Raw genomic sequence first — 15953 nt, 5'->3', positions numbered from 1 at the left:
ATTGTAAAACAATGTAAACAATGAACAACCAAGAAGTGTGCAGCACTGTAAGAAGCAAGAGCTCTGTGTTATTTTGCTGAGGCAATAATGCATTTGCTGACCTGATTCACAAAATACAAACAAAGGCAATCTCTCAAAACTTTATCGAAAAGCCCACCTGTAATAAAAACATTTTTTTATCTTATTTTCAGAGAACACTGTTCAGTAGAGTGATATCACATCTTCAGACATATTTTTTTCCCATTTCTCTTACTGTTTTCATTGTAAGATGGACAAGTTCATATACATTATACATAAAAGGATTATAAGAGAGAAGATGTGAATTTTTAGAAAAGGGATGTAAGATGAACAGGCTTCAGAAGAATTCAGTCATTAAGATCTGTCTCTAAAGGTGGAGATTTTATAACCCCTTTTTGCTAATACGGGGGTTGTACAGTGGCAGAAGAGCAACATTTGCAAGGATCATTATCAGCTGTGCAAAGTGGCTTCTGTAAAGCCCCTACATTTCTGATGGGAACCCTGGTCTAGGTCAGCACAGGCCATTCTGCAAGGTAATTCCAGGAATTGCTTTGGCCAGTTGATCTGTATCATTATTTCATTATTTCCAACATGCTCCACACCTAATGTGGACTGCTGTGTTCTACTTGCCTCGACTACAGTCCAAAGTATGAGTGGATATGGCTAAGGTGTAATACAGCCTGCTTCATCTCAGCAGTGCAGTGTAGCACCTTTTTTTTCACTTGTAATCAGGAAGAGTATTCCGAAAACTCACAGCCTTTGCTAGCTGATCAGTTTTTGAAAGAGCAATAAATGGAACATGGAAGAAATTATGCACAAATAGCAGCAGGATTAGAGACAATCTGATTGCCTGTCCTTTCTTACTTCTCCGCACAATAACACCTGAAAATATCTTCTTTCAACCAAATACACAGGAATAAATCTTGCAAGAGTCCATCTTCATTGAGAGAATGTTTTGACAACTCCCCAAAAGCCACTGTTCAGTCATCATTTTACAATTGACCAATTTGTGTGAAAAAGGAAGATTATTAGGCAGAAATGAACCAAGATGGAAGTCTGTGCACATATTCCTTACCTCCTGAGGTCTCACCACCCGCTTCATTCCTTAGTGATTTGCTAGATGTACCACATACACTACAATTTAAAAAAATCTCCACCATGTATAGACAACTTTCAGAAATGTCCTTTGGACAGCTTTTTCCAAAGCTATGTCTCTGAGAAATTTGCTTTCTGGCAGAGACAGTACAAAAATGCTGTCCCAGAAACAGCCAGGAAAACAGACACAAGCACAATTGCTACGTTAGACTAAGAGTAAGCAGAAACCAAATAAATAAATAAGGAGCAAAATATAGTTGAGGCTAAATACTGCATGCTTTAGCTGATCTATGCTACTCCGCATGGCACTGAAAAATCCCGTAGTAGGAGCATCACTTACTATGCTACACATCTGCTGAGGTGTTAAGCCATCTGGTCAGCTGAGTCCATGTATGTTTTCCTCAAGATCTACTTGAATAAGCTACGATGATGCAAATTTCCAGGAGACAGACAGCTTTTAGAGGCAATTGTCAGGTAAGCATTCAATATCTCAAAGTTTGTCTGCATAATGTATCTGATCCACAACTAACTTATACAACAAGATCAAAGACATGATCTGGGCACTGTTAAAACTGCCAAAGAATCAAAGACTGATGAGCCGAAAGATTACATTATTTGGCATAAATTGTCTTTCAGTTCAAGGCCCAGCCCAAGACTTTTACAGTCCCTTTAGCTGGTTCTGTTTATTTGAACTGCTCAAATCATCTTTCTTTTTTTCCAAAAAGACAGAGCTAATCAGTTGTAATCCTTATCTACTACAATTTAATTAAATGGAGACTATCTTTTAAATCTTTTTTTTTTTTTTTTTGGCACAACACACTGGCTTAAAAAACTACTATACACAACAACACTTGTTCACAAGTATAATTATGGATAAAATTAAAACACTACCTAAAAACATAGCCACTGCATTCTTCACACAATAAGGTGGATGTTACTGAACTGATCTTGTCCTTGCCAAACAGCTGTACAAAATCAAAGCAATCTTTTGTCCTTTATAAAAATTATCTCTTATCTGTTTGAAAATGCACTTTTTAGAAAGAGAAAACCTTTAAAAATGCATTAGACATTGCAGATGATCATGAGAAGATCTACACAAAGCCAGTGGAAGGTCCATTCCATTCACAGTGGGACTTATACTGTAATACTTAAAAGTGAACTAAATATTTTCTTTAGATTTAAAAACACAGATTTCTTCAGCAAGACTCCTGCAGAAATAGCAAATTGGTTTTCAATGCATACTTGAATAAAAAAATATAACATTCTTATACTTGTACAAGGCTGAGTGCTAGCTTGCACAACAAACACATCTTCTTGAAGAGCATAATGGTAGTATTCACTCTCTATTTTGGTTTCAAATCACTGAATATGTAACAGTGCAGTCTCTGGATTTTGTTAATGATGTGTTGCATAATTTTATTTTCACTAACTCCAATCAAAAGACTTACAAACTGAAAGAGTTATGGATTAATATTTTCAAATACAGTATCATCAGTTCACAGAAGAAAGAAATGCGCTGTTTACCGAAAACAGAAAGTGTAACAAACTGCAAATAAACTTACTCATGTCAAGTGGTGCCCTATTTTTTGACTAGTCAGAGACTCCACAGGACGACTCAATGAACAAAATTACTCAGCCCCGTTGAAGATACCAAAGAAGAGCTCTCAACTGCAGCCTTTCTTACTAAAGCTGTTATACAAATGAGAACAAGAGGATCTAACAGGCATAATGATTCACCCTGACTTCACGTAGACAACATTTCTGCCACAAACAGCTATGCTTAGTATTATAGGCTGGTAGTTTTCAGAGTCAGTCTATACTCAGAACAAAAAGTATCATAAACGGTTTTCAGATTTTATGACGTCAGAAAATAGTGTTAGCGTTTTGTAAGAAGATTAGCTGAAGCAAATACCTGTCTCACTCATGCTTCTGTTTTCCTAACCTTTTCTTCTCATTCTCTGCACTTCCACAAAGCAAGCCAAGTAACTATACTGATTTTACTGGGTATTTGAAAGAAGAAATGAAATAGCAATTTCAAACCGTGAACATTTTTCCTTGTCCTTTCTTTTCAAAAATCCTGCATGATTACCATTGACTCTGGGAAACAATCATTTTGGGCTATTACAGTTCTCTCCATATAAACGCTGTTAGTTCAGGAAGTGACTCAGCTAAAAAGTGGATTTCTCTCCTTTTTAGAGTCTCCCAAAATGAAAAAAAAACCCACTCATTTCTCTTTCTGGTCCTGATCTGCCTTGAAAATTCATGGAAGGCTGAAAAAGCTGAACAGTTGGTAGGCAATTATTGATGTGAGGTAAAAAGAAAAGGTAAATGGTTCACAAGATCCTAAATTAGTACGAGGCCCAAGCTAGATAAAGAATAGCGAACACACACCATGTCAAATGTTTAAGCGGCATTTGCCTGTATGTACCAATATGCTTTCTAAATTGAAAATTCAGTTGAACTCTGCATATGGAAAAAATGAAAGAAACAGGGTGAAAGATGAGAGAATACAGGAGCATCAGGGGAGAAGAAAGTACTGTGACTGATCTTACCACAGTATACGCACCTCAGTGATCTACAGATGTTCAGTTTGGGCTGTATATCCTAAAGACGCAAAGCTACAGAGGTAGAAGATAGAATAAGAAAGGAAGCTGAAAGAGAAAAGGATTATAAAAATGGAACGTGAGAAGGAAAAAAGCAGGAGAAATACATAAATTAAGGCTAAGCAGCCTGAAGGTTATTTTAAAGTATCAATTTAGAAGGAGATGCTTGTTCCAGATGAGGCCCAAGATCCATCCAGACTGCTTTACTATGTACACTGTGTTCACTAGCAACTACTACTTCAGAAGAAAGAGTGAGAAACAGTAAATAAGCAGCACAGAACAACCATGCTTTTCCTTAATCTATTTCGCTTGTTGCTGACTTCTATCCTGAAGCACAATCTTGAAGCACCAATACCCCTTGCAAATCTCATGTTTATTTTTTAACCCCATCTCAGGGGTTCTAACCGACAGAAATATCCAGTTCCCTTTGAATCCCACATGCTCTTAGCTTCCATTATATGTTGTGGTAACAAGTACCACACAGTAACTGTTCAACCTCCAATAAAATCTTTTAAGTCTGTTGTCCTTTCAAAGCCGAAAGGAGGAGATAACTAATAGGAGAAGAGGTTTTAAAAGTAATTGTAGTCCAGGGTCATGTTGTGCGTTAGCATTCCTCTCAGTAACACTTTATGCTCTCATTTTGGGTGCTGTCTAGTTTTCTGTCACAGACTTCCCTCCTTAGAAGGAGCTCCGTCCATCTTCTCTAAGGGAAAACAAAATCCAGACACAGTCAGGAATTTTTACTTTCTAAAATAAGAGGGGAAGCACTGCTTTTTATGCCACCAAAATGTTTTACAAGTATAGACTGAATGTTTGGATGCATAGAGAGTATACCTAAAATGTTTTTCTAGACCTTTTCAGCATCTGTTCCCAGGTGTTTGCATGGTACTGGTGTCCATATTTGCTCTCATGTTTATGAAGAATTTTACAAATTATACAAGGGCGTGTAGTGATAGGACAAGGGGCAATGGATTTAAACTGAAAGAGGGGAGATTTAGGGTAGATATAAGAAAGAAATTGTTTACATTGAGGGTGGTGCGGCACTGGAACAGGTTGCCCTGAGAAGCTGTGGCTGCCCCATCCCTGGAAGTGTTCAAGGCCAGGTTGGATGAGGCTTTGAGCAACCTGGTGTAGTGGAGGATTTCCCTGCCCATGGCAGGGGGGCTGGAACTGGATGATCTTTGAGGTCCCTTCCAACCCTAACCATTCTATGATTCTATGATTAAAGCAGGCACGGCTCTTTTCACTTTTCTGCTTTCCTTCGAAAACTAAAGGAAAGTTTATTGTACTATCCATTCAATTGCTAGCATTAAATGTATTTATGCCAGGATCTTCTTGATCTGTAGAATTTCATCGCATTACCTGGAGACATTCCTAGTTAAATGTATTTGGTGGATGACTGAGGGATGGGAGGAGAAGGGGAACAGTGGCTGTCTTACAAGATTTGCAGAAAAGGCATTTTTGCCTTATGTGTTAAGCAATACACACATATCAACAACAGTTGCTTAAAATAATTCAGAGATGGATATTAGTCTATATCACATTGCAGAATCTGGCCCCATTGTAGAGGGCCAAGAAAAAGGTCAAAGCTTTGAAGACAGATCTAGAAAATCCGGGCTGAAGACTCAATGTAAAGTTTAGCACAGCAAGCAGCTGATTCCAATGCGACGAATATACTTGATCCTGCTATTTTAAGTCTATGCAACATCAAAGACACATTTGCAGGTCTACAGTCTTGGAGAGCTAGCAGCTTAAGACACCACAAAAATGTCACTTGGTGTGTAGGAGGAGGTTAAAAGGAGGATTAAAAGCAGTCAGGCATGATATATTAAACGAACTCATGACTAACGGGGTGTGACAGCAAAAGGTTTCATTCTTTGCAACAGAATAGATCCCTAGGGCTGGAAGTATTACTCCAGTGTGTCTTTATCACCTTGGAATTTTTATGGCTATTTTTGATGAGTTCACATTTTTGTACAGACTTTTTGACATTAAGCCAGTTTTCACTTTTAATTAAAGTCATAAATAACCTTAATTCTGCATTAAGAGGTTTATTGTTTCTTACTTTTTATTATCATTACTGCCAGGAAATATTTCAAATACCAAAGCATGACATTAGTTAGCAATTATAAGTTTTCAAAGGTTCGGTAACTATGCTATGCCCTGTAAACATTATACACTGGAAACTTTATCTATGCTTTAAGTATCTGGCAGGATAGGTGCCACAGATTTTCTTTTCTTTTTGTAGAGGTTTGGCTTATTTCCTGTTCCATATATCAACGTATCTCAGGTGACCAATAAGCATAAATGAATCCTTATCAAACAGGGATGAAAAAATCCCACAGAGTATTGCAATGCAACAAACAGAAGAGAGGAGATAACACATTATGTCACTTTCAATGACAGTGATGTTACTGTATTCAGGTTCATTATGCCAGTTTTAGCTGAGGCATCACACACCACTTTCTCAGAATGTAAGTCTTGATCAGCATTTATTTTACGTGCTTGTAAAAGACAGTGGCTGGGTGGCTACATTGCCTTCCTGGGACAGGCAGTACAGGGCTTACGGACCTCCTCAGCAGTCCTGCCTGTGAGCAGCATGCACAGGAGCAGGGGAGCCAAAGTGCTACTTATTAAAGTGAAAATGAATGCTCAGTTACTTCGTTTGTGATGCAGCAGTGAACACTTATAAGTCTAAAGGAAACTCTGCAAGAATACTACAGGCCAGCTCCTCAGAGGCTGATGTGCAGGTCTCTGCTGCCACGTCCTGCTTTCGCAAATCGTTGAATCAAAACTTACTCCTCAAATTTGTATACTGCAGCTTTAAAGACTGCCACTTAGTGCTTCCAATGCTTCCAAAGGCTGTGTTTTTCATTTTAAAACTTCTAACTTGTTTTACATCGGGCTGACATCCCAAAAGTTCATTTACCCCACACTAGTTCATGCATGTTACCCTTTCATCAGGACCAGTGTCCTTTAAAATGAAACCTTAGATTTTTATTCTCAAAGATCTAAACAATCTAATTAAATAGTGCCAGTGTTTAACAGAAGATCTGATTAAAAATGCGTAGAAAAAATATATCATTCCGTTAGGTCACAACTCAGCTCTTCAAAGATGTGCTTATACATACAAACAACTGTTGACTCATGGATTTGACATCCACAGGGAACTGGCATTGTGAAATGTCTTGATACTTGGAAGTGTCTAGCATATGGAAATATGATTTAAAACTTAATCTCATACACTGTCCATCTGCCCTCAAAATTCATCCTTCCATCTGAGACTGGTCAAGTAACCTGGCTTCCGTATTACCATGTATTTACCAAGTGGTAGAACTTTAAAAAAAAATAAAGTCTGTTTTCAAAAATTATTTTTTATTTGCCTCATTATGCACATTTAGTGATTAATCATCACATCAGAAAATAAAAATCATTAAAGCAGGCAGCCTCATTAAGCCGAAGATGAAATTATCATCTATATAAGAAATGTATCTATCATTTCCCATTAATGGTTTTTCTAATCAACAGCCTGAAATCAGCACAGGTACTTGAAGATGCATTGAAACATCTAATATTAGAACACCGACTTCTCCACATAAGCTTTACACCAGTCAACACAGTAGAATGTTTACCTTTTTCCTGACTTGTAGATCTTTCGAAGAATGGGCTTTTACGTGCTTTCTCAGGGAGCTTGGATCTGTGTATCGTTTAGTACATCCTGGAATCTGACATGCATAAGGTTTCTAAGTCAAAAAGAAAAAGGATAAAGCAGCTGTTACATCACAGATTACTTTAACTCAAGAGAATCCCTTTTGAGCCCTGGGATGCTGCAAACCACATTACTACAGAACACAAATGTTATACATCATTAAAGCAGAACACTTGGTAATTTATTAGAAAGGGAAAGGAGGAAAGTGAAGATTATAAGGAAGACAAACCAAAGGAAAGCTCTTATGGCACCTTTCATTGTTACCCTTTTTTTTGTAATCAGTACAAGGAATATTTCTAGTTATACTCACAATTCTTCCACCCTCAGAGCAATCTTTGACTTAATGAGAAATAACATTCTTTAGTGAATCAGGTAAAGAAACTGCAGTAAAGGCCCATATAGGCTGTTTAGGATTACAGAAGAATCTGCTTCAGAAAAAGAGAACAAGAAAAAGTGTTAGTTTACTATATTAGAAAGAGAGCAAGCAAAAACCAAAGTAAGCCTTGAATACTGAAGTTTCAAAAATATTACACAGAAAAAATACGTTTTAATGTGAAGTACAAGACAAACTCCTTCAGCTCACAAATTCTAATAACACATGTCATTTTAGAAAGGTACCAGTCCTGTAATACCTGTATAGTTTTCTTAGAAGAAAGCCCCAAAAATCTTACTCACCAAATAAATACAAATCTTTATAAATATCTTCTGCCTGTTCTAACCTGTCTGTCTTCTCTGAAGACCTGTAGGTCCACAGTACAGAGCATTAAATCAACTGTTTGTTGAAACTAGCTATTTTGCAATTTAGCCATTTATGTTTCACAACGCATTTCTGAAAACATCTTGTACAAACAATTAACTTATCAGCCATACTATCGACTATTCAAAACGGACACTTTGAAGTTTTGTGATAGCCATTTAATTCAAATGGAATTGTCCTCATTTTCTTTCTAGTCTTCTGCCCTTTGGAAACTGCTTGTCTCTGCCGAAATACAAATTTTGTTATGAAACAAAAGTTTTTAAACAAATCTTAGCTGTGATGCAAATTCACAAGCAACAATTTGTTGGTATGAAAATTTTTAGATTTACAAAATTATTCTTCCTCTCTTGACTTTCGAGTACGTGCTCCAGCATTAAGTTTAACTGAGTTTTCGTCAGAGAATAGCAGCTATTATCGCAGATGACTTGCGCATCTTCAGATTCCCTAAAGATCACCAAAGTGAGAAAACTACTGCTTCTATCTGCAGCAAAGCCCATGGAGCTGTGGCCTTTTTATCAACTAGTCTGGCCCATCTTCATCCATGATTACATTACTGGGTCACTTCTGAAACAGCTTAAACAGCCTCATCAGACACTTCTCCCTCCTATCTCTAAGATTATGGGCTACTTGTTGCCACCAAACAGGAGAAAGGAGCACACAGTCTAATGTACAGGGGACTGCAATGGAACTTCTGCTTCCTTACAGTGTCCAAGTGTGTCCTCTGGTGCTTGGCACGGTCACTGGAGTTGCTGAACGCCTTCTGGCAGCCAGGGTGCTGGCAAAGGTACGGCTTTTCACCTGTATGGCTCCTTAAGTGAATCTTGAGATTTTCAAGTCTGGAAAAGGCTTTCTTGCAACCCTCAAACTAGAAAAGAAAAAGAAATTATTTGACAGGAAAGCACACATAGCAAACGGCGACATGAAACACCGAGCAGGAGAGCGAAAGGGCTTGCAGCGACCTCCAGCCTGCTATGGCTGGACACTTCTCCAGAGCTGAGGAAAGCCTTACTTCTCAGTGTGGGTGTGTGATAGTTTGATGTGGGGGAGGGGGTACTGGTGGCAGGAGAGGGGATTTGCTCCCTGTGCCATCGGATCGGACTCCCATCCCCCTGGGGGTTGAGCCAATCGGCGCCTCTGCGAATTGCCCTATTTAAATTGGATCAAAGGAACCGGAAAAGGTGCTTTTGGCCAGGAGCGAGGAGAGGGGAGGAGGGCACTGCCCCTGCTCTCTGGCCCCCAGCTGGGTGGCTGCCCATGCTGTGCCAGCGCCACCTGCTGAGGATGGCCGCGGCGGAGCTGCTTAGAGAACTCGAGGAGCACCCTGCTCCCGGGGTGCCCGCTGGGCTGAGTTCACCCGGAGAGGACTAAGATCTGAAACAGCCACACAGACACCAGGTCAGTGAAGATGGAGTGGGACGAGGCATGCTGGAGCTGAGTTTCCCCTGCAACCAGTGGTGAGATGGCAGGTGGCCCCCCTGCAACCAGGACAGACTTGGTGGAACAGAGACCCACTCGCAGCCCGTGAAGAAGCCCACATTGGGGAGAAGACACTTGGGCTTGAGGACGGTCGTGAAGCATGGGCACAACAAGGTAGAGAGGCATCTAGAGTCCGTGTGACGGCCCATGCCAGAGCGAGTGGCAACAACTCCTTAAGAATTTGAGACTGTGGCAAAGCCCGCACTGGAGCAATCCGATGGGGAAGGATTGCATCCTGCGAATTGGACTCATGCTGGAGAAGTTTGTGGATTTTCCTCGTGAGTAGGGGATCTACTGGAGCAAGGGAAAATGGTGTAAGGACTCCTCCTCCTTCAAGAAAGAAGCGGCAGTAACAACATGGATGAACTGACCTGCACTCCCCCATTTCCTGTCCCCCTGCACTGCTGGGGGGGAGGTAGACCCGGGAACAAAAGGAAAGGGGGTTGGGGAGGTATTGTTTTTAAGATCTGGCCTTGTTTTCTCTTTAACCTCTCAAGTAACTGGTTTTGTTTCCCTTCATCCTTTTTAAGTAACCGTTAATAAACTGTTTTGCTTTAAGAAAGCCCAGTCTGTTTTGCCCGGGACCATGGTCGGTGGGTGCTCCCTCTCTGTTCTTGTCTCGACCCTCAGTCCTTTTATTATATATTTCTCCTCTCCATTTCACTGGAGAAGGAGTGAGAGAGAGGTCGTGTGGAGTTTAGTTGCCGGATGGGCCTAAACCACGACAGGGTGTTGCTGCAGAGTGTGAACCATTTAAGCCATTAGAGTGTATTTATCCTCTCTGCACATGGCTGAATTAGGAAACTATGTCCTACTCCTGTTTTACAGATAGGACACTGAGACCCAAAGATACTGGTCAGCTCAGAGCATGGCATCACTCAGCCTGTCTGAGAAACACAGCCCCAGCTGATTCTCCCAAGAGCACACAGAAAGCAGAATGGTCATTGGGGTTCCCAAGTCCTGCACTAGCTACCCCTTTCTCAGCTCTGGGCTTGTTTGGATATTACCAACTTAGGCGCACACAGGCAACTCTCAGCACCAACCCAACCTACAGAGCAACAACAAAACCATGCAAGGAAATGCCTGTCTGCTCTGTCTTGCTGAGGGTGATGTAAAAAGTAAAATGACTTTTGAAATATTTCTTTACTTTTACGCCATGAGTAAATGTATGAGGTATTAAAATAATGGAAGCGCATCAAAATAGGATTTAATCCCTACAAATAACCAATAATCATGTGGCATAGTATTTCTACACCTAATTAAGTACTGCATCTGCAGAGAAACCTATGCTTATATGAGCAGACAATCACTTTTTCATCTGTCATGATCCCATAGTATACTTTATCCTAAGAGAAACTAAAAACCATCAGTTGTATTTGACATCAGCATTTTTATGTAGATTTGATTTCAATTAGATTTGAATATTTGTGAATATTAGTTATAGTTTTTTTTTAATTCTGTTAGTCAAGGGCAATTAATCTCATTAGTTTCAGCTGCTGCATATTCTACTGTGCAACATCTAAAGCATCTGCTGCATAACATGCTAGTTTGCAGTTCTTCTATATTTGTGAAAATAATAACAATGCATTAACAGGGATGTCAAACATTTCCAATGCTAACACAAAATTTTCCATCATTTCTCTTCCTATTCATTTTACTCACTTGAAAAGAAACACCCAATTTTTCACTAATGTTAGAATAACACAAATAAATTTTAGAATTTATTATTCAGTGCATGTATGTTTACAAAAGTATAGGTAGGAAAACACCGACATAATTCTGATCGTAATTAGCATGCTTTTCTTACAAATCTGTAAGATCTGCAAAAAAGAGAAAAAACAGGATATAAAATTTTCATCACTTAATTTTTAGCACTTCTGTTTTACAGACTAATGCAAAAGAGAGCTACAACTTCAAAAGAATAAAGTGCAGGGAGAAAATACAGGAAAAAAGAAATTCAACATCCCCAAATAAACTGGGGAGGCTGAATTTCTGTGCAGCACTCCCTAACAGCTTTAAAAAATGATATAGCGACTGAACGTTTCCCAGGAAGACACAGTATATAGGAAAAAACACACATCACCTATAAAATAGCAATATTAAAATTAAGCTTAAGAAATTAAAGCTTGAGAAAGGGGATGAATCACCACCTATTATATCATAACTGCAATTTTATCTTTCACATACATCAGTTTTAGAAAATGTCTTGACCCATGAAGCTTTTTATTTATATCTCACTCCTTTATCCAAAGCAAATTTACAGTGCTTTTCAGATTACGCTATTTATATTAATTTATGCTTGTACATATGGTGTTGCCTCTATGTTTATGAAGGTTTAGTATGCAAGGAAAACATTGTTTCAAGTGTAAAAATATTTTTACTTTTAGGGAATGATTATTAGAAAATATTCCAGGATAAATTTAAAAAAAAAAAAAATTTAGACAGTTATCTCTCACAATTGCCTGGATAAAAATACCACATTTTCCTTAGGAAGGAGTAAAGTGTGGAGGAAGCATAAAAAACATGAGACCTAAAAGACTGACAGAATAAATGGCCTTCAAAAAGCAAAATAACTCAAGAGCAGCTATATTAAAATAATAAAGAAACTTACTGATCAGCCCACCTTACATAGACAAGTTATTATTTCTTATTAAATTCGTGATAGAATAACCATCCATCGTAATGACAGTAACTAAGCTGCACACTTAACTAAGTATGAAATAAATTGTAGTATCTCAAGCAACCTTGAATTTCACAGGGTAAAACTCAGTCCAATGAAAAAAATTCTAAGATCAGGCCCCTCTGTTTTGCTTATTTCACAAGTTATTAAACTTTGAGTCTTTGAGCATGCAAATAAAATTAAACGTGTAACTAATTGTTTATATGATTGTAAAATTAGCATTAAATTTAACTGGGCAAAAACGAGCAGAGCTGGAGAATATAATCTTAAAAAATTAAAAATCGTGATTTCTGAAGACTCCTGCATTGCTGATCATAATTTGGAAGCTGAGAAGATTGTCTGACGTTTTCTCTCCCATCCACAGCCCTCAATTACTGCATGTCATATTCACAAGGCTATATATAGCTGCATATTGCAGAAAAGGTCATTCTAACAAAACATAGAAATGACAAGTCATAATGTCATAATGATGGTATTATTAGAAAGACCATCTGTACACAACAGTTAATGAATGTTTACTCTAAAACCCAGACTTTTCGAAGCTTTGGGAATCTCTGATGCTTAAGATAAAAGGAATGAAGAGAGATTCTTTCCAACAACAAAGAACATGTATTGTTTCCTGATAACCAGACTTCAGTGCAAGCATTCCAGAGAAGACATGATTACCTATGGGGGGAAAAAGTCAAATAGGTGGCAGTTGTATTTTGAAATGGAACTCTTCATAGTTTCTAAGTTATTAACTGTGGTAGAAGAGGAGGATGTAACACCTTTATTACAATTAGTCACTTAAGCACACGGCATGCATTTGGCATTCTGAAGCTGTTTAACACACCTAAACATACTCCTGATTAAATCAGATTTTTTGGAAGTATTATGTGGAATTATTTGTGTAACGTTTTTCTCAACTGCAAGACAGAAACCATAGTTACTCAGCTTTTATTTCTACTGTTGCACTGTTGCATGCAAACTGAAACTGTTAAGTAGCTCATAAGGGCAATTTCCTCTCCGTACTTCCTAAATTTCAGAGTTCTTTTTAAAAAGTATTCATTGGAGTGTCCATACCCATGTTTACTTTATCTTTTTATAAGGATAATTGTCAAAAGCAAGAAACAATATATTTACAGTGAAAGGTAAAGCATGTCAATAAAAAGCAAATGCAGTGCTATAATTTTAAAACACACGTGTTCTCATGAGCATGCTGTTCATGTTTATATACAAAGAGATGGTGTTAAGTGTACCAGGCAATCATCTTGTAAAATTACAATATGATTACATAGATTTTATAAAATAATCTGTGCAGCATGTCAAGCCCTGATGGATGCACCATGCACTTTTGAGCCCTGTCTGGAATTAGACAGCACCTTCATTATGAAATACATTTAGACCCATATACTGTAGGAACAGCACAGTAATACCCACGTGAATACTTCTAATGTTAGTAGTAGATACTCAGGAGCCAAGTGTTTAAGAAATTAGTAAGTAAGTTTTCACTGTAAAAGGAACTGCTCTGATTATGTCAGTTGATCACCAGTGTAACAAAGACCGAAGACCTTGCTCTGGCAAACAACATCTGCCTGAGATCTGATCCATTCACAGAAAAGAATCTAGTATCTAGTCTTGATTTTAAAAGTCAATGACAGACAGCCCACCTTCCTTTTAATCCAGCTATCACCTAATATTATCTGATATTAAAAATCTTATTTTTTTCCTATCTGAATTTGTTTTGCTTCAGCACCCAAACAGTGTATTTTCCTTCATCTTTTTCTGCTACATGAACGTGGCAAGTAATGTAAAAGATAACTTCTGATTCTAGGTATTTTCTGTTATCGAGTGACTTAACTTTTTCCCAAATAACTTATGTATATAAAAATTATATCCTTTCTCATTACAAACAATGCTTTCTCAGATCTACTTTGAAAGTGATTCTAAAACCAAAGCAAATAAAATTACTCTTAGAAATATTGACACCTGGGTAGTATTTGATTTTACAATCATGTTTCATCTGATATACAACATAATGTTACTGACCTATTCTGATACTCTCACATTTAGGCTTTTAATATCTTTCTTTATTTGAATCACTCGTACACAGTGATCTTCAAATATTTTTCAGTATCACTGCATCTGGGGGAATTAAATTTTATTTTTTAAGTATGAACGATAAGCATTTCCCTAGTCTGTTGTCACGTGTGAGGAAGTATTTATGTGATATCATAACGAACAAATTTCATCATATGTTTGCAATCTCATCTCTCTCTAAGATTACAAGTACAGGAATGTTTTCTCTTTTTAAATTTGACTTTGCTAAACATTAACTTTCCTATAACCATTGAATTGCAACTGCTGTCTTTCTGTGTATCAAGAGCTAGTCAGTGTCCACACAAAGTCTCAATAACAAACCTTAATACTTCAGTGACAGAATACATTTTGTTTTTCAATAGAACAGCAGAAGAGACTGAGAGACAGGCCCACAAAAGGTTGTGATATAGGGAAATGGTTGGATGAGACATAGTCAAATGATCTCAGAAACTTAGCTGTAACCTATGCTTGACCAAAAGGTGAAGAACTGTCCAAATCTCTGCAAAACTGACTTGGAGGAAATGAACCCCACGACATACTAACCAGATACTTCAAATAAGTTCCTATACAGTTGCAGAATACCAGTTCATTTTGCTTAGTAACCTGTTGAGCCATGGTGAACCTTTGATGATGCAAAAAGAGACAAAAAAGTGTACCCGGAAACTAAGATACATATCAGAGGGGAGAAATTCCACCCTGTCTTTACAAGGTCAACAATATAAGACACCTGCCCCTAGTAAACATGCTTTCCATAAAAAAGTATCAAAATAATCAACATCTCTACCTTTTATGTCTCTTCTTCACTAAGCACAATGGATGCTACTTCTCTGAATCAAATCCTCTTTCTCACTCACTCAAGGATTGTGTTAGCCTTGTTTAAGTCATAGCATTTTACAGAAGGTTTTCATTACAGTTGGTAATACTAAATTCCCACTCAGACCCATTTTTGCTAGGCAGAACTTCTCATCTTGCAAATATATGCTATTTGCCTTCATTCTTGCTTGTACTGTTTTGCACATGGCTGTTTTACAGCGTACCTTTTTATAATACGAGTGATATCCTCAGTATTTGTGGCTCTACTAGTCCCTGTTAAATGTACAAAGTTTCCTTACTTAGCACCACTCTTTTGAGAACAAGTGAAGCACACTATGTAATACATGTCCTACTAATGGAATTTAATACCAAAAAAAATCTTAGAATCATAGAATCATTTATGTTGGAGAAGATCTTCGAGATCATCAAGTCCCACTGTAAAGCTAACACTGCCAAGTTCATCACTAAACTATGTCCCTAAGCACCACATCTACACATCTTTTAAATACCTTCAGGGATGCTGACTCAACCCTTCCCTGGGAAGGCTGTTCCAATGCTTGCTAACCCTTTCAGCAAAGAAATTTTTCCTAATATCTAATCTAAAACTCCCCTGGTACAAATTGAGGCCATTTCCTCCCGTCCTATCACTTGTTACTTGGGAGAAGAGATTGCCACCCACCTCGCTAAAACCTTCTTTCACACAGTTGTAGAGCTCTCCCTCCA

At 38.0% G+C, this 15953-nt stretch overlaps 1 protein-coding gene across 1 annotated transcript in view; it reads right to left on the bottom strand.

The window, feature by feature from the left end:
- GLIS3 (GLIS family zinc finger 3) overlaps positions 1–15953 on the bottom strand; it is a gene marked incomplete at its 3' end in the record, with an annotated part of 181826 nt that overhangs the window by 43020 nt on the left and 122853 nt on the right. The window contains exons 4-5 of the mRNA XM_086629924.1: positions 8886–9047; positions 7349–7459 (exon numbers count right to left, since the gene is read on the bottom strand). Of these exons, the coding sequence (XP_086486050.1) occupies positions 7349–7459; positions 8886–9047 (273 nt within the window). The remainder of the gene's footprint in view (positions 1–7348; positions 7460–8885; positions 9048–15953) is intronic.

The sequence above is a fragment of the Tauraco erythrolophus genome, chromosome Z (genome assembly GCF_009769465.1).
Source record: "Tauraco erythrolophus isolate bTauEry1 chromosome Z, bTauEry1.pri, whole genome shotgun sequence".
NCBI lineage: Eukaryota > Metazoa > Chordata > Aves > Musophagiformes > Musophagidae > Tauraco > Tauraco erythrolophus.
Note: the sequence above shows the minus strand (reverse complement) of the source record. Positions and strands in the feature narration are given on the sequence as shown.